Source organism: Taurulus bubalis, assembly GCF_910589615.1.
Source record: "Taurulus bubalis genome assembly, chromosome: 7".
NCBI classification, from domain to species: domain Eukaryota; kingdom Metazoa; phylum Chordata; class Actinopteri; order Perciformes; family Cottidae; genus Taurulus; species Taurulus bubalis.
Window position 1 is genome coordinate 1536755 of NC_136595.1, and position 25579 is coordinate 1562333.

At 43.5% G+C, this 25579-nt stretch overlaps 1 protein-coding gene across 1 annotated transcript in view; it reads right to left on the reverse strand.

The window, feature by feature from the left end:
• Positions 1 to 2733: 2733 nt before the first annotated feature.
• LOC306739447 (cadherin-2-like) overlaps positions 2734 to 25579 on the reverse strand; it is a gene marked incomplete at both ends in the record, with an annotated part of 43710 nt that continues 20864 nt past the window's right edge. Inside the window, 4 exons of the mRNA XM_079221466.1 lie at positions 2734 to 2940; positions 10211 to 10372; positions 18906 to 19045; positions 24544 to 24777. Coding sequence (XP_079077592.1) covers positions 2734 to 2940; positions 10211 to 10372; positions 18906 to 19045; positions 24544 to 24777 — 743 coding nt within the window. The remainder of the gene's footprint in view (positions 2941 to 10210; positions 10373 to 18905; positions 19046 to 24543; positions 24778 to 25579) is intronic.

The following is a 25579-nucleotide window of genomic DNA, read 5'->3' on the forward strand; positions in this document are numbered from 1 at the left end:
GGAGTTGGAGTGGACGGGCCTTTATGAACGCAACCAACTCTCTGAAGACGCCAAGCATTTCACTGAGCTGATCGGCCGGATCTGTGTGGACCCGACTGTTTGGGCAAAGAGGCTCATTTGCATTAGAAAGGGACAATCTGGCACCAAATATCTGAAAATGACCTCATGGAAATATGTTAAATAGCACGGAGCACCGAGGCTGTCGGCGCTGCAGGCGTGCATTGTGACTTTACCCTTTAGTGTGTGCGTGTGTGTGCGTGTGTGTGTGTGACTGGTGTTGAGATCTGAAAAGTGTTTTCCCATAATGAAAAGATAAATACATGCAAAAACATTTTAATTTGTAATCCAAATTACACATATACAAGGATTCAGGATATTAGCATGTCATTTTCAGAGACCACAGCCAAAAGAACAACGAGAGAGAAAAATACAATCTGTACATATTTCCGTTTACAGTGAGTAGCCAGTTGGAGCGAACCAGAGAACACTAAGGCAAACCATCAGCAGACAGGAGGAGCGCCGCCTTTCTTATGTAATCCACCACGGCAGAGTATCAAGAAGAATCGTTGCTACAAAACCAGGACCGGCGTCTCCCGTTGTTAGCACTCGGCTGCATAAGTTACATTGTGATAAAAGCAAAAAACAAAACCCGACGGTATCTAAAGTCTAGCGTTACTGTACATGTCTTCTCACTAGCTTTGGAACACCAAACTGGCAGAAAGACGCATCTCGTGTGTACAGCTCTGGGTTTGAACCCCGTCTGCTTCCCACTGGAGCGCCGCCCAAAAACCTCGTACCCGCTCCGGGTAACTCCATACTGTGATAATAACAACATGACACATCGGCCCCAAGATTTCTTTTTTTCTGGATATGTAATATGAAATACATTTTCAATGCAGCAGAATGAAAGTACCAGGTTGAGCCATGTACACCAAGAAAGAGTTGCATTGTGGGTCGTTCGTCCTGCTAGTCCTTTGATGGGTGATGAAAACCAGTCCGACTGTCTGGGCGTCTGAACTAAACCGCTTCAACATTATCATCGTTTCTGTGTGAGGACGTCACTGCACATGAACACGTGCTCAGACCAGCTCGCCGGCCGTGGGAAATGTGGGTCAACTTTGGCAACAGCAAAGTGTTTCTGGTCTTCAAAGAGTCCCAAAAACGGTGTTGGAAAAAGGGCCAGTATGGCAATACGTAGGGGTGTAGGGAAACATCCATCACTCGAGTATCGCGACATGGTTATTGATGCTGTATCTAAGAGTGAATACTGACAGATTTAACAACGTAAAATGTGTTTGCACAGTACATCACATGTATACGCAGATATTCTGTCTTTCCTGTTCCATATCTTCTTCTTTGATTGGATCCTCCGGGGACCATGAATATCATGTAAAAAGTCATGAAAAATCTGGTCGGAAATTGTCCAAATAACTTCCTCTATCATTTTGTCCATGAATTCTAAAGCGTGCGTCAGATTATTGATCCGACTGTCGCTCTGCAGCCAAAAGCGCTTCAAATGTTTTTTAGATTGAATGTTTCACTCATGGCCTTGAATCTTAGTTGCTGTTTTTCTGCCTTCAGTTTCCTTTCATCTGCACACACACATGAATGGAAATCATATTTCATCACCACTTTGCTTCCCCGTGTAGCTAAACTACATCCCATTCTCAACTCCCCATTCGTGAAAGGACATAACCACAATATTTAAACCGCAATGAGGAATAACATTTCCTGCTTGTAAAAAAGAAAAAGAAACCTCCATTCAGAGACGTTATTTAAATGGCTCGCGGCGCTAAATGTCCTCGATTATCTGAGAGTTGAAAGCCAGCGGAGGCAGCCGTGATGGGAAGGATCAGACCTGTCAGGGTGGAGGGAATGAAACCTTCTGATTTGTGCAGGCGTTGTTAACGTGGGCGGTCGTTGCTGCCAGAGCCGTGTGTGTGTGCATGGGCCGGCGGTTGAAAGCTGCTGGTCAGAGGACCCCTGTGGTCAGTTAAGTGTTGTGAGAGGGTTACTAATTAAAAGACCAAAAACCTAACGGTGTGTATGTGACTCTGATAACCTCGGGGATTAGGAGAGAAAAAAACATCAACACCCAGAGCCGTACAAGGAACGCCATGTTTTACTGCCAGGACCTTCCAAGGTCTCCTTTAGGCTCCGCCCTCTATAGTGTCCATCCAGTGTGTCTCTGTGGAAACACACACACACACACACACACACACACACACACACACACATACATACGCACGCACAGTCGCTAAAACACCGGGAGCTTGTAAAGCAACGCATAGAATCAAGACCGAACACAATCAAAAGAATGTACAAAAAGGCACATTTGACCCCAGTGCTCCTGTACTGTGAGATTCAAGTGTAAATGAGCGTCTGTTAGCATGGCTGTTGTAGCTCTTAGTCGCCGCGGAGACAATCCGCCCCCCTAAGCGCACGCGGCTCCGGCAGCCGGCGCTCAGGTGGTGATGTCCGTGAGCCTGAACCGCTCGGCCAGGAGTCCCAATGGTCCCTAGTGTCATCGACCGTGGTCGTGGGCAGCAGGTCTCTTTACAAACTGAACCGTAGTGATGCAGAAGTGCCGATCCGATACCCCCGAGCGTTTACCCCCCGTAATCCTGGTTTTCCTCAGCCCCGCCCCACCTGAGCCCTGGAGCGGCAAGCGGTGGGGCGGGGCAGGGTGGTGGTTGCGGGCAGGGGGCGGGTGGGGGTTTGGGGTGGGAGGTGCTAGTCGTCCCCTCCGCCGTACAGGTCGGCCAGCTTGCGGAAGCGCGGCCCCCAGTCGCCGAGGTAGTCGTAGTCCTGGTCGCCGCAGCTCGAGGAGGAGTGCAGGGAGCTGAGGGAGCCGGCGTCGGAGCCGCTGCCCTCGTAGTCGAACACCAGCAGGGAGTCGTAGGGCGGGGCGGTGGGGTCGTTGTCCGCCGCCTTCAGGCCCTGCAGGGAGGGAGAGAGAGAGAGAGATTGTTCACTAGGGCTGGGCGGTATGGCCAAAAACTCATATCACGGTATTTTGTAAGATTCTGGCGGTTTCACGGTATATCACGGTATTTATTGCGAGTAAACACATTAATTCATTGACGCCGAAAAGGACCACCGGCCAACTGAACAGCTGTTAGAATGGTGAGCAGCTGTTTGTACGTTGGTGCATAGGGGATGTAAGGAAGCTAAACATGGAGGGACTTAGGACTCCGGGGAATCTAGGTGAAAAAAAAACAGGAAGAGACAGACCGGAAGAGTCTGTCTCTTCCTTCGACGGAGTTTCTTCTTGTTGTGATAGTGGGCGAGCTTTACCCAGCATGCAGTTTGGCCGTGTAATTTTATAAATGTACAATTATTAGTGTTACAAATTGTTCATGTGTCACAAACTGTTGTGTCGTGATGTTTTACCTGTTAAAGAGTGTTAGTTGTGGGTTATTAATTGTCTTTATAAAGTTATAACATGACTAAAGTTATAACCATGACTAAAGTTATAACATGACTAAAGTTATAACATAACTATGACTAAAGTTATAACATGACTAAAGTTATAACCATGACTAAAGTTATAACATAACTATGACTAAAGTTATAACCATGACTAAAGTTATAACATGACTAAAGTTATAACATAACTATGACTAAAGTTATAACATGACTAAAGTTATAACCATGACTAAAGTTATAACCATGACTATGACTAAAGTTATAACATGACTAAAGTTATAACATGACTAAAGTTATAACCATGACTAAAGTTATAACATGACTAAAGCTATAACTATGACTAAAGTTATAACCATGACTAAAGCTAAAACATGACTAAAGTTATAACATGACTAAAGTTATAACATGACTAAAGTTATAACATGACTAAAGTTATAACCATGACTAAAGTTATAACATGACTAAAGTTACAATATGACTAAAGTTATAACATGACTAAAGTTACAACATGACTAAAGTTACAACCATGACTAAAGTTATAACCATGACTAAAGTTATAACATAACTATGACTAAAGTTATAACATGACTAAAGTTAAAACATGACTAAAGTTATAACATGACTAAAGTTATAACATGACTAAAGTTATAACATAACTATGACTAAAGTTATAACATGACTAAAGTTATAACATGACTAAAGTTACAACATGACTAAAGTTACAACCATGACTAAAGTTATAACATAACTATGACTAAAGTTATAACATGACTAAAGTTATAACATGACTATAGTTAAAACATGACTAAAGTTATAACATGACTAAAGTTATAACATGACTAAAGTTATAACATAACTATGACTAAAGTTATAACATAACTATGACTAAAGTTATAACATGACTAAAGTTATAACATGACTAAAGTTACAACATGACTAAAGTTACAACCATGGCTGAAGTTATAACCATGACTAAAGTTATAACATGACTAAAGTTATAACATGACTAAAGTTACAACCATGACTAAAGTTATAACCATGACTAAAGTTATAACATGACTAAAGTTACAACATGACTAAAGTTATAACCATGACTAAAGTTATAACCATGACTAAAGTTACAACATGACTAAAGTTACAACCATGACTAAAGTTATAACCATGACTAAAGTTATAACATGACTAAAGTTACAACATGACTAAAGTTATAACATGACTAAAGTTATAACATGACTAAAGTTACAACATGACTAAAGTTACAACCATGGCTAAAGTTATAACCATGACTAAAGTTATAACATGACTAAAGTTATAACATGACTAAAGTTATAACATGACTAAAGTTACAACATGACTAAAGTTACAACCATGACTAAAGTTATAACATGACTAAAGTTATAACATGACTAAAGTTATAACATGACTAAAGTTACAACCATGACTAAAGTTATAACATGACTAAAGTTACAACATGACTAAAGTTACAACCATGGCTAAAGTTATAACCATGACTAAAGTTACAACCATGGCTAAAGTTATAACCATGACTAAAGTTATAACATGACTAAAGTTACAACCATGACTAAAGTTATAACCATGACTAAAGTTATAACATAACTATGACTAAAGTTATAACATGACTAAAGTTACAACCATGACTAAAGTTACAACCATGACTAAAGTTACAACCATGACTAAAGTTATAACCATGACTAAAGTTTTAACATAACTATGACTAAAGTTATAACATGACTAAAGTTAAAACATGACTAAAGTTATAACATGACTAAAGTTATAACATGACTAAAGTTACAACCATGACTAAGGTTACAACATGACTAAAGTTATAACATGACTAAAGTTATAACATGACTAAGGTTACAACCATGACTAAAGTTATAACATGACTAAAGTTATAACATTACTAAAGTTATAACATAACTATGACTAAAGTTATAACATGACTAAAGTTACAACCATGACCAACGGAATAATGGAAATGGAAATTTGAAACCGGTATTCAGCACAGACCTAATCTTCACTACGAGGCCTCTCTTTGCTCGAGGAGATCAACTTGCCGGATGTTGATATTCACTTGCCCAGGGTTCATACATGACTTTAAACCAAATTTCCATGAGAAAACATTTAGTGAAGTCTGGGTGTAAACAGTAAAAAGTGAGTAAATGTAGTATTTAAACTAACAATGAGAATACAAAGCATACAGTGAACCTTAAATGACACAAATGAATGAGACAATAGTTTGATTAAAAGAATAAACATGTATATAGATGCCTGTATGTATGCCTACTTATATTTTGAGTCTTTCTTTTAAAAGCATATTAATTATTTCAAACTCAGCGTAAATGTACGACATGAACACATGAATATAACACATTTACATGACTTTTACTAAACTTTTGGGATTTTATTTTTTTCACTGACTTTTACAGGCCTGGAAATAACCATTTTAAAATTCCATGACTTTTCCAGGTTTTCCATGAGCGTAAGAACCCTACCTTTTGTTTAAAGAAAGTTAATTGCCATGTCTAATCTTTATTCAAGTAAATTTATATTGAGTTTTGCACACGTCCTCTTATGCCGTGTTCACACCGGACGCGACGCGAATTTGCGGCGCCATGTCCACCACGGAAGTTTACTCGCGCGAGTAGAAAGAGGGTGTTCACACCAAACGCGAATTTGCGGCGCGACCAAAGGGGCGTGGCTTAGCTCTGTCGCTTGCCTCTGTGAGAGACAAGCGACGGAGCTTTCATTTCCGCTATCGACCATGGAATAAATAACCACTAGTTCTGCTTTATACTTGTTGTGGAAGTCCCAAACATGTCGGAACATGAAACGCCCTCGTATTTGGGTTCATAACATCATCCGTAGCCGCACACAGCTCGGTGAATTTCACCGACTCCTCCAGGAACTGCGTCTCGCGTATCTCCGTAAAACGATACCGATTATGCCATCCACCATGGAAATAACCACCAGTTCTGCTTCATACTTTTTGTGTAAACTCCACATATGTCGGAACATCAAACTCCATGGTGTCTGGGTTCATAATATTATCCGTAGTCCCACAACAGCGTCTCAATGAAGCCGCTGTCAGCGCTGGTTCAGGCGGAGCAGCAGCAGTTTCATTCAGAAACGGGGAGACGGCGGTGGTGACGGGCGGAGCTTCTCAACGCTGATTCTCAACGCTGATTGGCTGCCGCAACTTTGCGTCACGCGATTTCTCCGCCAGAGTTGGGAGAATTCAACTCACGCGAATTCGCGCCGCGTCCTTCGCTTTGTTCGCCCTAGGTCAAACGTTCTGTTCGCGCCGCCTCCAACGCGTCTATCTCGCTGCACATTCTCGCCGCAGCGCGTCTGTGGATTGACTTTACATGTAAACTGGTCGCGCCGCAAATTCGCGTCGCGTCCGGTGTGAACACGGCATTAGGCCTCACAACTAAACTTCCTGTTTCTAGGCTAACTGAATGCTGGCTTACATCATTACCAGCTGTCCAGCAGGGATGAGAGGGAACAGAGATGTCTCCTCCATAGCCAGAAGTTTTTTCTTTACCACTTTCCCATTTGGGCAAGTGCTAGATTTACAGCCCAATGAGGCATTTTAGTGTCCCTGGGAAAGCGGGGAATCGTCATTGTGGAGCCAGTCGGTCTACTGTTGGCGACCACGTGTCCCTGTGGATCGTCTGGGGGCCTCATATCAGATGAGGGAGGGGAGGCTGATCAAAGCGACGCACACAGAGCCTGCTTTTGAATCGGGATAAACGATTGTGACATTCATACCGCACGTTAGTACGGAGTACGACGCTCATCACCCCGAAACCAGAGGGCATTGAGGGAAGTATTGGAGGAGCAGGCCTTTCGGCTCATTAAAATGGACTCTGCCCTGTTTGACACCGGAGCTTTTCCACATGACGGAGCAAGAACCAACACTCCAGAGTGTCTGACACTGAGAGAAGCAGAATTCACGGCTGAGAGAGCCGCAGGGCTACAACGATATAGTGCAGGATTATTGAAATCCGATCTTTTTTTTTTATAGTAACTGTAAAGTAAAGGTATTATAGAAACTCTGGTCACGCTCTGAGCAGTGTAAGACCCATGGTAAACCCGGTCAATGACCCTTGTTGACCCCCTCAGATCAAAGCAGAGTTCACCTCCTCAACCATTCAACATATCACCCTTTGGATCACAAGCCAGCCTCTCTGGCCTTTACGCTACTCCCTCCCTTGTTCAGCCCTGGAAAGATCAGAATAAGGACGAGCAAGACCCCTCTTGATAAGTAGAAAGGTTGTGCTTATTCCTCTGAGTGGAGGGGTTGAGATGGACAAGGAGGGATTATGGGGAGCGTGGCCAAGAGGAGGATTTGGGTCAGGTTGGACAGATGCTGCCTCCATCTCCAGGAGGAGATTCAGCAGATTACTTAAAGCCCAAACTATTTTTATTTAACTGGCAGAATAAAAACATGTGGCCCAAACTAGCAGTCCACTAGCAGTCCACTAGCAGTCCCCCCCCCGAGTGTTCAATCTGACAACCAGCGGAAATGTTTTGTGGGACACGTCTTGTCGTCTGACTGAAGACACTCCCGTCGCTCTGGAGCTCAATGGGAGGAGGGAATTACCGCTGAGAGGGAGAGGCATCAGCTTGTCATGTCTGTCGGATTAAGCCGTCGAGATCGGCTCGCCGTGTCTGACAGCTCCCGCTCATTATTCAGAGCTCCGCTCGGCAGATGTCTTTATGGCAGCCCGACCAAAGAGGATGCGGCACACAAACAATATGGGAGCAGCAGACGTGTGTGATGAACCTGAGGGTAGCCCCACGGCCTCGAGACGGCGTTATCAGCCCGTCAGAGGAAGAGTTCAGACGTCTGTGTGATTAACTCTGAGTCATGTTAATCCATCTGAGGGAGAGGAACGCTTTGTAGAAGGTTTAAAGGTACTCCAAGGCTTCAAATACACTCTGCTCACTGGAGGTAGTGGGAGGTAGGGGAGATAGTGGAAGGTAGGGCAGGTACGGGAGGTAGTGGGAGATAGTGGGAGGTAATGGGAGGTACGGGAGGTAGTGGGAGGTGAGGGAGGTAGTGGAGGTGGTGGAAGATAGTGAAAGGTATGGGAGATAGTGGGAGGTAGTGGAAGGTAGGGGAGGTAGTGGAAGTTATGGGAGGTAGTAGAAGGTAGGTGAGGTAGGGGAAACTTTCTCCAAATAATCCCAAATAGTCCCTTTATGAAATCCACTAGAACCAACACAGCCTTCCTTAAAAAATAAAACACATCCACCTGTTGCACTAATTATTTCCTTCTTCCAAATGAGTGGGGAAGAACACCGGGAGCGAATATATCAGGGGCTGAGTCCTCATTCAAACTAAATGATGGCTGGTGTGTTAATAACTGCATGAATTCAGCATCTGGCATTAAGACATATTATGCTTTTGGGCCTGGCGATGGTTTCCCGTCGGCAACCTGCCAGACAATTATAGGAGAACACTGCTGGACTAGTTTATCGCATGTGCACCCACAAATATAGGAAATAGAGCATTATTTTTATATATATATATATATATATATATATATATATATATATATATATATATATATATATATATATATATATAGTACGAAAATGGAACAGAATGTCCAGAACTGTCCCTTTAAGGGGCCGTGGCCGGCCTGCAGGCCGTCTGTGGGATTAATTTAACTCAATGGATTTACCTCCAATTAGGCAGCAAAGCTAGGGCCAGCTAATCCTGACCGTTAGCCAAGCCAATTAAGTCTGTTTAAGTGCACAAACCTGTCTGTTTGTGCACCTTACATCACTGATACGGATGTATTATTTTATACCATAGGAGCAGACCGAGCCAGACCTCAATGTACTTTACATCGGCTCTGTTGTTTGGATACAGCTCTCTTTTAGTGAGCAGTAATCCATCTGACTGTTACAGTGGGTTAGTTCCCACACAAGGAGTGACTGTTTGAAATAAACTCTTTGAACTCCACTACCCCTAAATCCTGTGAGGCGATGAGGTAAACAGCACACATCCCCGCCGCTCTTTGATGCTTCATACCAAAGAAACGGGGTGAGAGGATGAGAGATGTGAGGCTGGCACATCTCTTGCTCTGTCTGGACGGTGTTGGCTTCCTGCCATCCAAACAGACAGTTTGTATTTCACTCAAGTCGTGATTCAACACTTCCTGTGCGCTGAGCGGTTTGTGTGCCCGACCGCCAAATTTTATCCGGGCCAACAGATTGAATCTTGGTAAGCGAGGATGGAACGTCAGACCCGGTGTGAGGGTGTGAGGGTGTGTGTGTGTGTGTGTGTGTGTGTGTGTGTGTGTGCGTGCGTGCGTGTTTTATTCAGTCAATCATTACAATACAATAAGTAAAGCCACAATGTAATATCCAAAACAGAAATACCGAAAAGGTATAGGTAGAAGCATAATGCTTATATATTCCTATTCTAAATTATGATCAATTAAATCAGAAAATTCGATCGAAATAAAGAAGAAATCAAATAAATAAATAAATATATATATATATATATATATATATATATATATATATATACATTTGTAACCCTCAAAAATTGTTTTATAAACAATCCTTTTGAAAACCAATAATGAGTTGATCATTCTTACATTCATGTTAGCGTTGTTCCATAATGTAACTCCTACAATAGAAATACATCTTCTTTTAATCCCTTTTTTAGCTTTTTGTACAGTGTGTGTGTGTGTGTGTGTGTGTGTGTGTGTGTGTGTGTGTGTGTGTGTGTCCGTACCTCGTGGATGAAGTCTCCGATGTCTCCGGGGTGCGGGCCGGCAGAGCGGACGGGGTACTGGTGATCATGGTGCACGGGCCTCTCGTCCAGGCGTCTGATCCCCACCTTGACGCACTCAGGCTCCAGGGCGTCGGGCTGCTGCAGCTGACTCAGGTCGTAGTCCTGAACACAGCGAACACACTCACGTTGGTTGCTTTACGGGAAGTTCATTCCGTTCCTACAGCACCAGAACCTCTCATGTAACTCAAGGTTGGTTTGATTTGATTAATGTAATTGCATATAGAAAGAAAACTATGCAGAAAAACAATATTTATAATTAAAGCTGCGAGCAGCTGTGAGCGGGTCCTCGCTCTCCTCGGCACGTTGGGGTCGCCGGTGGGTCGCCTACTCGCCCGGTAGAAAGTGTTGGCCCGCTGGACAACATGCATCATGTTTCTCTACGTAAAGAGTAGACCAGGTCATTTAAATTGCATGTAAATCCGATGCTGTTTGGTCTATTTAGTTTGGCCAGTAGGTGGCGCCATGACAATTTGAACATAGATTGTGCATCATGTTTCTCTATTTGAAGTGTAGATCAGGTCATTTAAATTGCATGTAAATCCGATGCTGTTTGGCTGATTTATTTTTACTCTAGGTGGTGCTATGACAATCTCAACATTTCTTCATGTACTCAGGCCTGGACCAGCATCATGTATGAGGAGTATTGGGAAGATTGCATCATGTATGGAGGAGTTACAACAGCCTTCTCTCACATAGCGATTAGCAAAAGTTAGCTGTGTCTTTGGGTCCATGTCACGTCGAGGCGGTTGGCGGCGTTCGCGGGAAAAGCACACCCTATACTCACGAGAGTCTTGGGATCATCCTAGAACAGAAATTAAGTCGATTGCATAACAATTGTAGGACAAGTAGTCTTTGGCTGAAAAGAAAATATAGGCAAAAAGTGACAAAACTAGCCCAAAAATCCCAAATTGCCCGAATTACTGTAGCGCCCCCTACTGTTGAAATCACACAACTGATTTATTGCAAGTTGGGGGATGCAATGTGCACATATAAAAAAAGTTTGGAGTCGTTTGTCCAAATAGTTTTAATGTTATGAGTGTTTAAAAACAAGACACGCCCCTAAGAGGTTAATTGGTCGATATCTCCTCAACGCAATGAGACATCAAATGATGATCCAGCTCCAATGATGAAGTACCAAGTTTGGCATGAAAGGGACCAAGCGTTTAAGAATGAACTACAATAATGTGTTTTTCACTAAATTCAAGATGGTGGAAAATATTCCGAGGCGGACTTTATGGGTCTGAGAGGCTTTTTTGTAGAGCAGGTGGAGACGGACATGTGTGAATTTTTTCAAGTCAAAAAAACATTCTGGGCGAGGGGCGTCGCCGGTCCAACTTGTAGGGGGCGCTAAATAGTCATTTTTTGGAACTTTTTTTCCCGGCTTTAATAGATGTCTATTTTCACCAGACCTGACAAGCGTTCAAAATTTGTTGAGTTTTTGAATATGACAAGTCCCCCAAAAAGCAGTCCAAATTATAAAAATAATATCATGAATAATAATAAGAATCCCAGCAATTACAATAGGGTCCTACTCGGACTGACTACGTCGGTCGCTCGGACCCTAATAAAAATAAGAAGAAGAATCCCAGCAATTTCAATAGGGTCCTCTCGGGACTGACTCTGTCAGTCGCTCAACCCTAATAACAGATATGCAAGAGAGGCCAGAAGAATAAAAGTCCATCAGAACGCTGCAGCTCGAGTCCTCACTAAGACCAGGAAAGTGGATCACATCAGTCCAGTTCTGAGGTCTTTAAACTGGCTTCCTGTCCAACGAAGAATTTACTTTAAAATCCTGCTGCTGGTTTAAGCACTGAATGGTTTAGAGCCTAAGTACATTTGTGATCTGCTGCTGGTCTACCTTATGAACCATCCAGACCCCTCAGGTGGTCTGGGACTGGTCTACCTTATGAACCATCCAGACCCCTCAGGTGGTCTGGGACTGGTCTACCTTATGAACCATCCAGATCCCTCAGGTGGTCTGGGACTGGTTTACCTTATGAACCATCCAGATCCCTCAGGTGGTCTGGGACTGGTCTACCTTATGAACCATCCAGACCCCTCAGGTGGTCTGGGACTGGTCTACCTTATGAACCATCCAGACCCCTCAGGTGGTCTGGAACTGGTCTGAAACAGGGTTGACTTCTCACCCTTCTACTTAAAAAGAGACATCATCCGTCCTTGGCAGAATATTTAGGCTGTACATTTTACAAGTTGTTGGCTTGACCTTTATTACCAAACGTTACCATGTTCCACCTTTACCTGCACAGTAATGTCTACTTCTTGTGTGTGCCTCTGGCTGTGATACCAAACGTCTGACAGACCACTGCCACCAGCTTTCTGATCTCTGATCTCTTCACGCTGAATGTGGTCTGAGTCGTCACAGCAACTATGCAGAGCCCGATCGTGCTCTCTGGTCTCTACAGAAATCGACTAAAGCGGCCTTTTCGCAATAATACCAGCATGCTGAGGACTGACCTCGGGCTTTGTTCACAATAATAACCAACAACAGAATCATTTTCACTGAAGAACGGCCGGGGCCTTCAATAAGCTGGCAGGGAGGAAATAAGTGCCGTGTGCTTCTCCTTGTATTTCTATACTTACAGAGGCAGAGAGAATGTCCTTCAAGTGAGGACATTCTCTCTTTTTGAAGGACTCTTATTTGAAGAACTATACCAGAGTGTATGCATGTTGGGCCTATTTCCTGCAAACTGTGTAAACTACTTTATATTATTGCTAATTTGTCCTTCCATGAGGTCATTAGTTGCCATTTATTTCATTCCGTTATTCCATTGTTAAGGTTCACGGTAACACAGTGTATGCAGACTCATTTGATACCCCTGCACTGCATCACCATAGAATTTTAAAGTAGCATTTATAATAATAAAAGCAGACAGTGTTTGCTGTGATGGATGACCAAACTCAACCTCTAATTTCTGCAAGCTGGGTTTTATGTTTTATGGTAAAGAAGAAAATAAAGACCGTCTGGAAACACGATGGTATGTGATGTTAAGTGTGCATAGCTGCACTTAAACAAGCAACACACTGCTAGAGCACTACAGATGTATATTTGGGGTTTAAGCACATATCTACTGGACTTTTACAACGTTCCCACAACCACAAGGCGCCAGAGCAACGGAGCAAAAGGAGCAGCTGCACCCCCGCTAAGACCTGAGGGGCCGAACGCCGTCTTCTATGAACTCTGCTCTCAACTGTAGCACCAGCAGGAGATGTCAGGCGCGTTCTCACCGACCGGCAGGACTGCATTTGCTTTAGGCCGGATGCAAAAAGTACACTGCTGTAGTTTGGCGTTTTTAAGCTTTTTCATCAGAAATAAAAGAACTCTTTATTTACGAGAAATCACAGGAAGTGAAAACTCCCATTTTGAAGCCACGCGTTCGGCCTTTTGGACAATGCCAAATTGTTTTCTGGTCGTCGCCATTTTGGTTCTCTGCAATTAGAAAGTAAGTCCAGACAAACACTGAATAAGACCAAATGTTACAAATAACTTTCAAGAGGTGAAAACACACTGACCATAAATTCATGTTTACAATGTTTACTGAGGGAATAGATCAAGAGAGGAGTCGATTTATATGGACTTCTATACAACAAGCGCAGTCCCCCCCTGGTGGTCAGGAGAGAGAATGCAGCTTTAATACATGAAGCACATACTTCTATACAACCAGAGGAGTCGCCCCTTGGTGGTCAGGAGAGAGAATGCAGCTTTAATACATGAAGCACATACTTCTATACAACCAGAGGAGTCGCCCCTTGGTGGTCAGGAGAGAGAATGCAGCTTTAAGGCTTCACTCTTCAGACTCAGAGGTTGGTCTTGAGCTCACTTTAACATAAATAGCTCATACCTTTGCAGTATATGCTCAGCAACATGTGTTATATGTGTTTTAGCCTCACTGACCACCTCTCCTAAATGTCACATAAACTGGGCATCTTTTTAATCTTTTAATCTCTGCAGCAGCAACTGCATATTGCAGGTTCAATTAATTTTGACTGCCCTCCAAGACCATGTCATGTATTAGGGTCCTTGTATGTGTGTTAGTCGTTAGTCGGGGCTACAGACAGATCACAACAACCTTACTGGAAGCCAGAATTATTGATTTTGATAAGCTAGACTCCTAATTAGAGTTGTCTGAGTTTTTGTTCCATGGCCACAGAAGGCCATCCAATATAAAGACCCAATAACGCTGCAGGGGGTTGAGCTGTGATGCAATGTTTGGTCATCAATCCAAAACAGCCCATTCAGAGGTTGGATGACCAAAGTCAGCTTGTGTCAGTAATATAGGAGCAATCTCTTACACTGGGACTGCTGCTATAAAACAGCAAACTTAAAAATACATGATGATACAGTGGCAATAAATCAGTCAAAATCAGTCCGCCATGCTTTGTCTGTGGAGCAGATGGTGACATCCAACGTACTCCTCTGGTTTCTGGCTTCGAGAGAGAGGAGCCCATGTTATTGACAGATCTTTCATTGGGAATAACACATTGGAATTCTTAATGTGGAAGTATTAGTTACAGGTTGGAAGACCTAGAACAGGCCTGGCCAACCCGCGGCTCCCGAGCCGCATGCGGCTCTTTGCCTGGTTTCATGCGGCTCTTGCGTTCATATCGAAGTTTGTGTCTTTTTTAAATTTTTTTTTATCTTTTTATTGATTTTGCAAATACTTTAGACCACTGGTGTCGAAATCAAGGCGCGACGGCTTGAAAGCCATGAAATCGCGGACCCGTTTTCAGTCTTTTGCGGACCCGTTTTTAGTCATTCGCGGACCCGTTTTCAGTCATTCGCGGACACGTTTTCAGTCCGTCAGGACGGTCATTTTACATGGGCAAAAAAAAAAAAAAAATCCTGTGCTTTTATTTTGAAGGGATTTTTTAATGCGGCAGAGTGCAATTTATTCAATTTCAGTCATATTGATGTCATGTGTTATTCATTCTGGTCACATGACATCTATTCTTCTGTCCATCCTGGAGAGGGATCCTCCTCTGTTGCTCTCCTGAAGGGTTCTTCCTGTTTTCCCTGTGAAAGGGTTTTTACTATCTTTATTTGGGGAGTTTTTCCTGATCTGATGTGAGGTCCCGGGACAGGATGTTATTTGTACAGATTGCACATTTTAATTTGTGATTTTGGGCTATATAAAATAAACTGAATTGAATTGAATATTCACACACTCCTCAATGCTGCGTTCACAACACACTTTACTTGCGTGAGTTTACACATCGGACTATTTGTGACAGTTTACTTCATTCCCAACCTTTTTTTTGTTATCTTCAAAAAGGCTGAAGTTATAACATTATTATGTGTGTTGTATTACGTTGTATCCTTAAGAAGCACTTTTGGGTTTTTAATTGAGTGTGAAAGGGAATATTTCTGTTTGGCATACTGTGATACTATCTCAGGTTCAAACCTAGGTGCCATATTTTCATTAAATCAAATTGAGAAGTTGAAAATGTTCCTCGCTTTGGTCGCGGCTTGTCATTCAGGGTGATGGTGGGTCCTGCAGCCAGACCAGTTAAACCACTGCCCCAGACCACATGCATGTTCTTAGAGTTATGTCCTTCTCAACTGTGACAAAAAAGCTTTGAGCAAAGTTAATATAATAACGTGTGTTTAATCTTTGACTTTGTTATTTTCATCTGTTTTAAGTTTGATCTTTGATAGAGTAATGTTGGGGGGGTGTGATGTGGCTCTTTGCAGTAACACAGTAAAAAATGTGGCTCTTAGTCTCTGACTGGTTGGCCACCCCTGACCTAGAAGGATAGAAGTGAGGGAACAACTGCTATTAATGAAGGTAAGTGTGTGTGTGTGTGTGTGTGTGTGTGTGTGTGTGTGTGTGTGTGTGTGTGTGTGTGTGTGTGTGTGTGTGTGTGTGTGTCATGCTTAAAGTATGAGTGTGTTGCTGAGAGCTCAGTCTGCCTTGTATCCAATGCTTAAATCCAGGCAAATAAAGACACAAGCTGTCGGTAGGAATACAAACTAACATGGTAATCTAATCAAACAGGAAGAAACAACACTATCCAAGGCCAGGGCAACATGTACTGTCGCGATAAAAAAAGAAGAAGCAGATCTTGTTTTTCTTTGTTTTACTTTCTTGTTTGTACTGCATAGACATCAGGAATGTTCCTTCATGTACTCAGCCCCCCCGTGTTATCCATGTTTGACTTTTGCCATTAACTTACATTTGGTTAACAATCTCATTTCAAATTTGATCGCGTTTGGTACAGTTTTCATTCCTCAAAACAACGTAAAGAATTTGAGGAGTCATGCTCAGAGAAACACCGAGAAGTGAAATCATAGAAGTACAATGTCTCTCTGTGTGTATTTATGTCGGTGTGTGTATGTGGTTATGTCCTGGGAGTTTCTCGGCCACCCTTCATCCCAGCGACTTCACACTTGGCGGTGTTTTTGCTGAAGACCAAAGGAGGAGTAGTGTGGAGTGTGTGAAGTTGTTTGGATGAGTGATTCTTGAGAAAGCTGCAAGCAGCAGCACCAGAGGCCAAGCAAGTCAGCTAAACAAGCACTTCAAAATGCTCTTTTTTAAGACCCTTCTGGGTTCCAATGGGTTGGTAAATTAGAGGGTTCCAACTTTGTTTCAAGTTTTGCTTGTCAGGAAGTGTGATTGCAAACCCTTCTAACGCCACACTGAATCACCAAACTCCATCACGAGCACGACCATAGACACACTGGGGCCGAATATTATATATATATATATATATATATCTTAAAGTAGATCCATTCAGAGTGGACAAGATCAGATTGTGATCCTATATGAGACATATGAAGTAAAACAAGTCATGCACAGCCATGCTAGCAGCTCTGAGGGGCTGTGATGAGACAAAGCAGTGCTTTGAACAACATGCTAACATCAGTATGTGAACATGCTTACAATGCTAATTGCTGATGCTAGGCAGGTACATGCTTACCATGTTAGCAACAATTGCTAACAAGTACTACGCACAGTGTTCATCCAGGCAGCAACTTCTTTCAGACTATGGTAGTACCTTAAACCTGTGTTCTTTGTACTGTCCACCAGGGGGCGACTCTTCTGGTTGTATAGAAGTTTATGCTTCATGTGTTAAAGCTGCATTCTCTCTCCTGACCACCAGGGGGCGACTCCTCTGGTTGTATAGAAGTCTATGCTTCATGTGTTAAAGCTGCATTCTCTCTCCTGACCACCAGGGGGCGACTCCTCTGGTTGTATAGAAGTATATGCTTCATGTGTTAAAGCTGCATTCTCTCTCCTGACCACCATTGTCTTAGAACTCTAACCCTTTTTGGAGCGTGTTTTCAGTTCATGGAAGTTTACTGTAATTTTCGTTGCCTAAAAATGTCTTATTCACGTTTGGTTGTCCTTAGCTCCAACCTCTCTTGGCGACGGACTAAATCCTGAATTTAAGACTTCAAAACCGCAGTTCACAAACCTCACAGTGACTGCTCCAACTTCGTCTTCACAGCCATGTGTAAGTCTGAGGGAAATTTCAATGTGATGATAGCTCTGGAAAAGATCTGTTGTATTTTCTTCCATGCACCATGAGATCTTGAACCAAATGTGTGTACAACTCCCTCTGAAGATATTTCACTGGGTAAACTAGAATTACCACCTCGCGCTTGTATGCCTCTGCCAACCAGTCAAGTTGTAGTTTACATCCATATCTGTTCAAAATGTCACCACTTCTAGACATTTGTGTCAAATTGGCTTAATTAGCATTTGATTTCTTGAGTGTTGGCCAAAAACGTGTTTCGTGATCAAAATCTGATCAGTTCATCCCTGAATCCAAGAGGATATTTAAGCAACATTTTGAAACATTGAAAGGTGTTCCTGAGATATTGCATTTAATATGAATGTCCGTACAACATTGTGTTGCAACCAGGAGAAGGAGCGAGCGTTTGTCCCTGTTGGAAGCAGTACGCTCCAGTGCAGATCCGGTCCAAACGTTTGTTTGCAATGAAACAGTGCAGTGCGTTACACCAGGTGAATCGCTACCTGTGTGTGTGTGTGTGTGTGTGTGTGTGTGTGTGTGTGTGTGGGTGCACATGTACAGTGCACGTGCCTCTTACAGCCACTGCAACACGCTGCTGCAGTATCAAGTAAAACCTGCTGTCAGTCTCGTCGCTGGCTAAATAAGGGTTAACCATTTTTTCCCGCAGAAGTGTGGAGCAGCTTATGTGCCTGGCACCAGCAGAGGAGTGTGTGGAGGGACACAGGAAATTGTTCTCCAACAGAAAGCAATTAATCCTGTTTAGCTCCTCTTTTGTAGTACACTTAATCTTAGCCAGAGGACAGATGATTGAAAACTGTAGGGAAGCAGAGAAAGAGAGAGAGAGAGAGAGAGAGAGAGAGAGAGAGAGAGAGAGAGAGAGAGAGAGAGAGAGACAGAGAGAGAGAGAGAGTGCGCGTGTGTGTGCGTGTGTGTGTGTGTGTGTGTGTGTGTGGCAGCCTCATGTGCATTTTACTGTAAGCTTCCTTTATGAGAATGTGTGTGTGTGTGTTTGAGTCGGACTGTGTGGGAGTGGTGAACACAAGAGCAGATTGGAGCTAATGGACAAAGGAAACCCACCAATCACAGGAACTGTAGCTCAGCCAATCAGAGTGAGAGTGTGTGTGTGTGTGTGTGTGTGTACCTGGTCCTCCTCTCCTCCCCCCTCCTCGTCATATTTCAGGATGTTGTCCCGCACGTCGTCCTCCGGGTCGATGAGGAGCTGCTTGGCCTGCCGCTCCTTGTCCCTCCTCTTCATCCACATCACAAACAGCAGCACCAGCACTGCAAGAGAAGAGCAAGACAATATTTAATGACGGAACCAAGGACGTGTTCTACAGCTCCACTAGCGACACAACCCTAGACTCACCGCCTCGCGCGGTTTACACCCATTCTGTTTGAAATGTCATCGCTTCATCAATTTATCCTCTGAGACATTCGTGGAAAAATTTAATAATTAGCATATGAAGTTAGTTAAGTGTTTTGAGTGGACTTTGACCACAAAAATAAAACCAGTTCATAATTTGAAGACACTCAATGCGTTCCTGAGATATCTTGATCGTGATAATGGGACGGATGCGAGGTCACTGTGACCTTGACCACTGATACCAAAACCTAATCACTCACGCCTTGCTGCGGATTAGAACCTAGAAACGTTTTGGTGAAATGCAACCTGGTGTCACGCTGCGGTGGCAAATCACGTGAACCAGAGCGATCCAGAGCAACTCAGAACTATCCAGAGCGATCCAGAGCGATCCAGAGCAACTCAGAACAATCCAGAGCGTTCCAGAGCGATTCAGAGCGATTCAGAACAATCCAGAGCGATCCAGAGCAACTCAGAACTATCCAGAGCGATCCAGAGCGATCCAGAGCGATCCAGAGCTGTATACAACCGAGCGACGAGGGGATAACGTGGTGGTGCACTCACCCGTTCTCACCCCTAATGCGTCAAATGCGCAAAGAGCGAGGCGGTCGAAACATGGTGAGAGTCCATGGGTCAAACAAACACGGGACTTTCATCCTGGAGACCACTGTCCGTGTCCCACGTGATACTGAAACTAAATGTTGAAGACATTGTCACATGACTCATTCAAGTCAACCTCACTCTTTTCCTCAAACATAAATGGTTTTAAACCGAACTTCTGGTGAACACGGAACTTCATTTTGAAAAGACACGGTGCTCGTAAAGAGTAGAAACCGCCACTAGAGGGCGGCCTAGAGCGTCGTGGTTGGAAGCGTGGGAGCCCCGAACAGGCTGGGGTATCTGGCCCGACCCTGCATCGCCACGACGATGCTTTTCTTTACAGGTGACAGGTCAAAAGGGGGCGGGGCCCGGAGACACCACTGGACAATGACTGTGAGATGGCCAGTCTCCTAAACGTCACATTCTGAAACGTCTCAACGTCTGGAAACACGGCTTCCTCATTAAGTCAGAATGATACCGATTTTGTTTTACACACACGCACACACACACACACACACACACACACACACACACACACACACACACACACACACACACACACACACACAGCTAGCAGCCAGTCCTCCCGGGGATCCGGTTCACTCATTAATGCAAGATTCCTATCACAGCTGCAAAGCCTCCATTATCTCCTCAGCCTCCTGTAGACGGTCAAAGGTCAATACCAAACAACAGCTGAAATCCCCTCACAGGGACAGAAACACACTGCTGGGTTTATTAACTTGATGTGAATCTTTCTCCTTCTGATCCTATTAATCCGGGTGGATTTAGGAGCCCGAGGAGCTCAGGGTGTGCGCATGTGTTTGTAGTCTGCTGTACCTGCGAGGGCCAAACTGCATCAGGGCGGCGAGTGGAATGCTAAGTGAGGCCCATTTAAACCCCAGAGAGGCCATTTGAGAAGTGGCTTGTCACCATTAGCAGCGTTTCCCGGTGAAAGCGAGGGGGCGGGCGTTCAGCGGGACATCAGACGGCTCACATCGAGTCCATTAGAAATAACGAGGCCGCCGCTCCAGAGCCGCGACGCGGTCAATGTGCCACACAGTGAGCCGAGGCCCGAGGCCGCATCCCACTACTGTGTCTCTTCCTTCCTCTTCACGCGCTGCCCGTGAACTCAGATGCAGAGCATCTCCACCCAGCTGCTCATGGTGCTGCCATAGCAACTGTCAAATATTTGAATTGAAAACTCCCTGCGGATCGCTCATTAAGGAAACATGCAGCTTTGTAACATTTTTGGGGAAAATGGAAGCCCAACTAAGTCTTTCAGACACTGCCAAGCGGTGGAAACTAATCTCTCACCGGCTAATTAAAACCTGGGACGCCTTAATAGTTTGTTCCAGTTTCAGGTTGTACAACATCTTCAAAACCCAAACAAGACTTTGGATCCGATCAGAGTTTCTGCCTTTAATTAACACTAAACATGTTCCTTCATATTTTTAAGTAATTTACGGGGCCTTTGTGAGATTCTTCTGCCAAACCACAGGACATGCAATAGAAGAGTTACCACTTCCACTCCTTTCAGTGCTGAACCAACTGAATCTCTTCTGCTTAATCTAATGCTTCAACTCTCTACAGGTACAACTGCAACTGCTTTTAACGCCTTCATTTCAGCTGACACTTCAATTTCCTGCAGCGCTTCCAATCATAGTCACACTTCAGCTTTATTCAGGAATTCCACTCCACTCATCAAATAAATTCGGCAACTACACCTGAACTGAATCTTGACCCCTTCAGCTCTTTCACAAAAACTGACACTTCAATCAATTTGCCAACATTTAAATGTACCACTTCATATACACTTCACATACACTTCATCCAGCGAAACTATGAAGCACTCACATGTTCTCTCAGTGATTCTGGTACACTTTCATCTTAAATCCAGTTGGTAAACATACTTTTATTTGACCGTACTTTTAAACGTACGGTCAAATTTTAATTTGAAATAACATCCTATAAAAATGAAGCGTGCATTAGGTGCACCCTGCAGGAGCCAGAGCACCATCTTGCTTCTATTCCTTGCGTGGCCATAAGTGCATGTAGTTCTTTTTGTACGTGGTACCGTGAAGAGCTGAAACACTTTTCTTTGGCTCCGTTGTCTGCCTGTAGCGCTACAGTGAGGACGCCGCTCTGAAGCCGTCTATGCACAGTGTCCAAACGCATGAAGTGCCACTTGATAACGAGAAAAGCTGCAACCAGCTTGACATGCACACTTGGGATTAGAGCCTGGGATCTCGGCCATGGCAAACCTATGCTCTAGCAAACGAGCGCCGCTCACACTGACTGATGCTCGCTGCTGGCGGAGCCACACAGGGAACAAGAGGCACCATTTCATCGCCGCTGAATGCAAACAACAGATGGAGAGAAAACACACCTTTCCTTCCTGTGGCGCGAGAGGGAGCCATGGCCCGGGGGCAGGGTTCTGCTGGCAGGAGCTTACCCACTGTTTGGGTTTCACTCAACTCAGACAACTCAGAAAAGAGGCGAGGTACTCACTAAAAGAGGCTATGTACTCACTAAAAGAAACGATGTACTCACTAAAAGAGGCTATGTACTCACTAAAAGAGGCAATGTACTCACTAAAAGAAACAATGTACTCACTAAAAGAGGCTATGTACTCACTAAAAGAGGCTATGTACTCACTAAAAGAGGCGAAGTACTTGCTATAAGAGACGATGTACTCACTAAAAGAGACGATGTACTCACTAAAAGAGGCGAAGTACTTGCTATAAGAGACGATGTACTCACTAAAAGAGACGATGTACTCACTAAAAGAGACGATGTACTCACTAAAAGAGACGAAGTACTCACTAAAAGAGGCTATGTACTCACTAAAAGAGGCTATGTACTCACTAAAAGAGGCAAAGTACTCACTAAAAGAGGCTATGTACTCACTAAAAGAGGCGAAGTACTCACTAAAAGAGACAAAGTACTCACTAAAAGAGGCTATGTACTCACTAAAAGAGACGAAGTACTCACTAAAAGAGGCTATGTACTCACTAAAAGAGGCAAAGTACTCACTAAAAGAGGCAAAGTACTCACTAAAAGAGGCTATGTACTCACTAAAAGAGGCAAAGTACTCACTAAAAGAGGCTATGTACTCACTAAAAGAGGCGAAGTACTCACTAAAAGAGGCGAAGTACTCACTAAAAGAGGCGAAGTACTTGCTATAAGAGACGATGTACTCACTAAAAGAGACGATGTACTCACTAAAAGAGACAAAGTACTCACTAAAAGAGACAAAGTACTCACTAAAAGAGACAAAGTACTCACTAAAAGAGGCTATGTACTCACTAAAAGAGACAAAGTACTCACTAAAAGAGACAAAGTACTCACTAAAAGAGACAATGTACTCACTAAAAGAGACAAAGTACTCACTAAAAGAGACAAAGTACTCACTAAAAGAGACAAAGTACTCACTAAAAGAGGCTATGTACTCACTAAAAGAGACAAAGTACTCACTAAAAGAGACAAAGTACTCACTAAAAGAGACAATGTACTCACTAAAAGAGACAATGTACTCACTAAAAGAGACAAAGTACTCACTAAAAGAGACAAAGTACTCACTAAAAGAGACGATGTACTCACTAAAAGAGACAAAGTACTCACTAAAAGAGACAAAGTACTCACTAAAAGAGACAATGTACTCACTAAAAGAGACAAAGTACTCACTAAAAGAGACAAAGTACTCACTAAAAGAGGCTATGTACTCACTAAAAGAGACGAAGTACTCACTAAAAGAGGCTATGTACTCACTAAAAGAGGCAAAGTACTCACTAAAAGAGGCTATGTACTCACTAAAAGAGGCAAAGTACTCACTAAAAGAGGCGATGTACTCACTAAAAGAGACAAAGTACTCACTAAAAGAGGCTATGTACTCACTAAAAGAGACGAAGTACTCACTAAAAGAGGCTATGTACTCACTAAAAGAGGCAAAGTACTCACTAAAAGAGGCGATGTACTCACTAAAAGAGACAAAGTACTCACTAAAAGAGGCTATGTACTCACTAAAAGAGACGAAGTACTCACTAAAAGAGGCTATGTACTCACTAAAAGAGGCGAAGTACTCACTAAAAGAGGCGATGTACTCACTAAAAGAGACAATGTACTCACTAAAAGAGACAATGTACTCACTAAAAGAGACAATGTACTCACTAAAAGAGGCTATGTACTCACTAAAAGAGACGAAGTACTCACTAAAAGAAACAATGTACTCACTAAAAGAGACAATGTACTCACTAAAAGAGGCGAAGTACTCACTAAAAGAGACGAGTATTTCAGTCTTCCCCTGGTGTGTCACATGTGACATCAGAAAGCGAGGCGAGTTTATTTGTATAGCACATTTTAACAACAGGGCGATTCAAAGTGCTTTACAGGGCGAGAAAACAATAACAAAAGCAGCATGGCGGCAGTGAAGATGGTGGCTGGTTACTTCTATTTGATATCTGCTGTGGATTCAGTCTCTCATTTGGAACGATATCGGAGTCCAGGGAATAAATGACCAGGGGTGTTAGAGGTGTTTCTATTGTTTTGTCCACCTCCACTTACATTCAGAAGTTCACAATTTACTCGGCGGAGCAGGTTCACTCAGCCCACCTCAACAAGTTTCACATGTCGGCTGTAAATTATATACAATGTTCATTCAAATGTATTTTTCAGGTCAGAAAAGTGCTGTAATAAAACACCAACAAATTCAAGGGGTATGTCATGTGAGCCAAGTGCTACAGAAACAACCAGTGTGTGTGTGTGTGTGTGTGTGTGTGTGTGTGTGTGTGTGTGTGTGTGTGTGTGTGTGTCTCTCTCTCACCTAATAGGATGATGATGCAGAGCAGGATGGCGATGATGGCTCCGGTACCCAGTCCAGCGGCAATGATTCGCTCCATGTCCACACAGTCGCCATGGTGATCACACTGGCAGACCTTGACTCTCAGGTAGGACGTGTTGGACATGGGCAGGTTGCCGGAGTCCGTGATCATGATGGGAACCTCGTAGATCCCGCTGTCCAGGGAGCCGATCCTCAGTCTCAGCTGGGCGTACTCGCCTGTGGCCAGATGGAAGGGGACGAACGTGAGAGAGTGATGATCCCTGCCTTACGCACTTCATCCATCTTCATCCTTCATGCCCCTGCACTCCATCCCACTGGGAGTCACAGGAGCAGCCGCGGCTCTTTGCATTGCAAAAAGCATTTCAACAGCGGTTACTGATGGATAGAAAGGTTCTGCATATTTTCCACGAAACTCATAATTAACGATACCCAACTAAACTAGAAACAGATACAGGACTTTAGACCATGTCTGAACACACACACACACACACACACACACACACACTATTAGTTACTGTGAGGTACCTTCCAAAACTACTGCAGTGAAAAGAAGAATAAAATGTCTATTTCTAAATAGCTATTGCCACTCGGTGTAACGGACATTTAGCTCGTAGCGTAGCTTTAGAGGAGCATTTGAGCATTCTCTTTCTTGCATTAGAGTCTCATTCCTCACCTCGAGAGTACACTTCTGTGGTAAATAGTCCACACTCAAGGTTCCCTCAGTGGCTTTTACCAGAGCTTAGGACACATCTCAACACGTCATTCGATGGAAAGAACATGTTCGAGTATCATGACACAACAATAAGTATGTAACCTTGGTCAAGAAGACAGTGCAGCAGATCTGATGGGCCTTCCAGGCCAATGGATAGAGATGAGAACTCACTCAGTGCTACATGAACCCGGTGGGCCTCCCTTACATGCATAGGCTGCTGCAATATCTAGCAACAGTCCTCAAGTCGAAAGGCACCAGCACTAAGAAACCATTGTGGACCTTAAAGGTGGTCAATACGGAATTCGG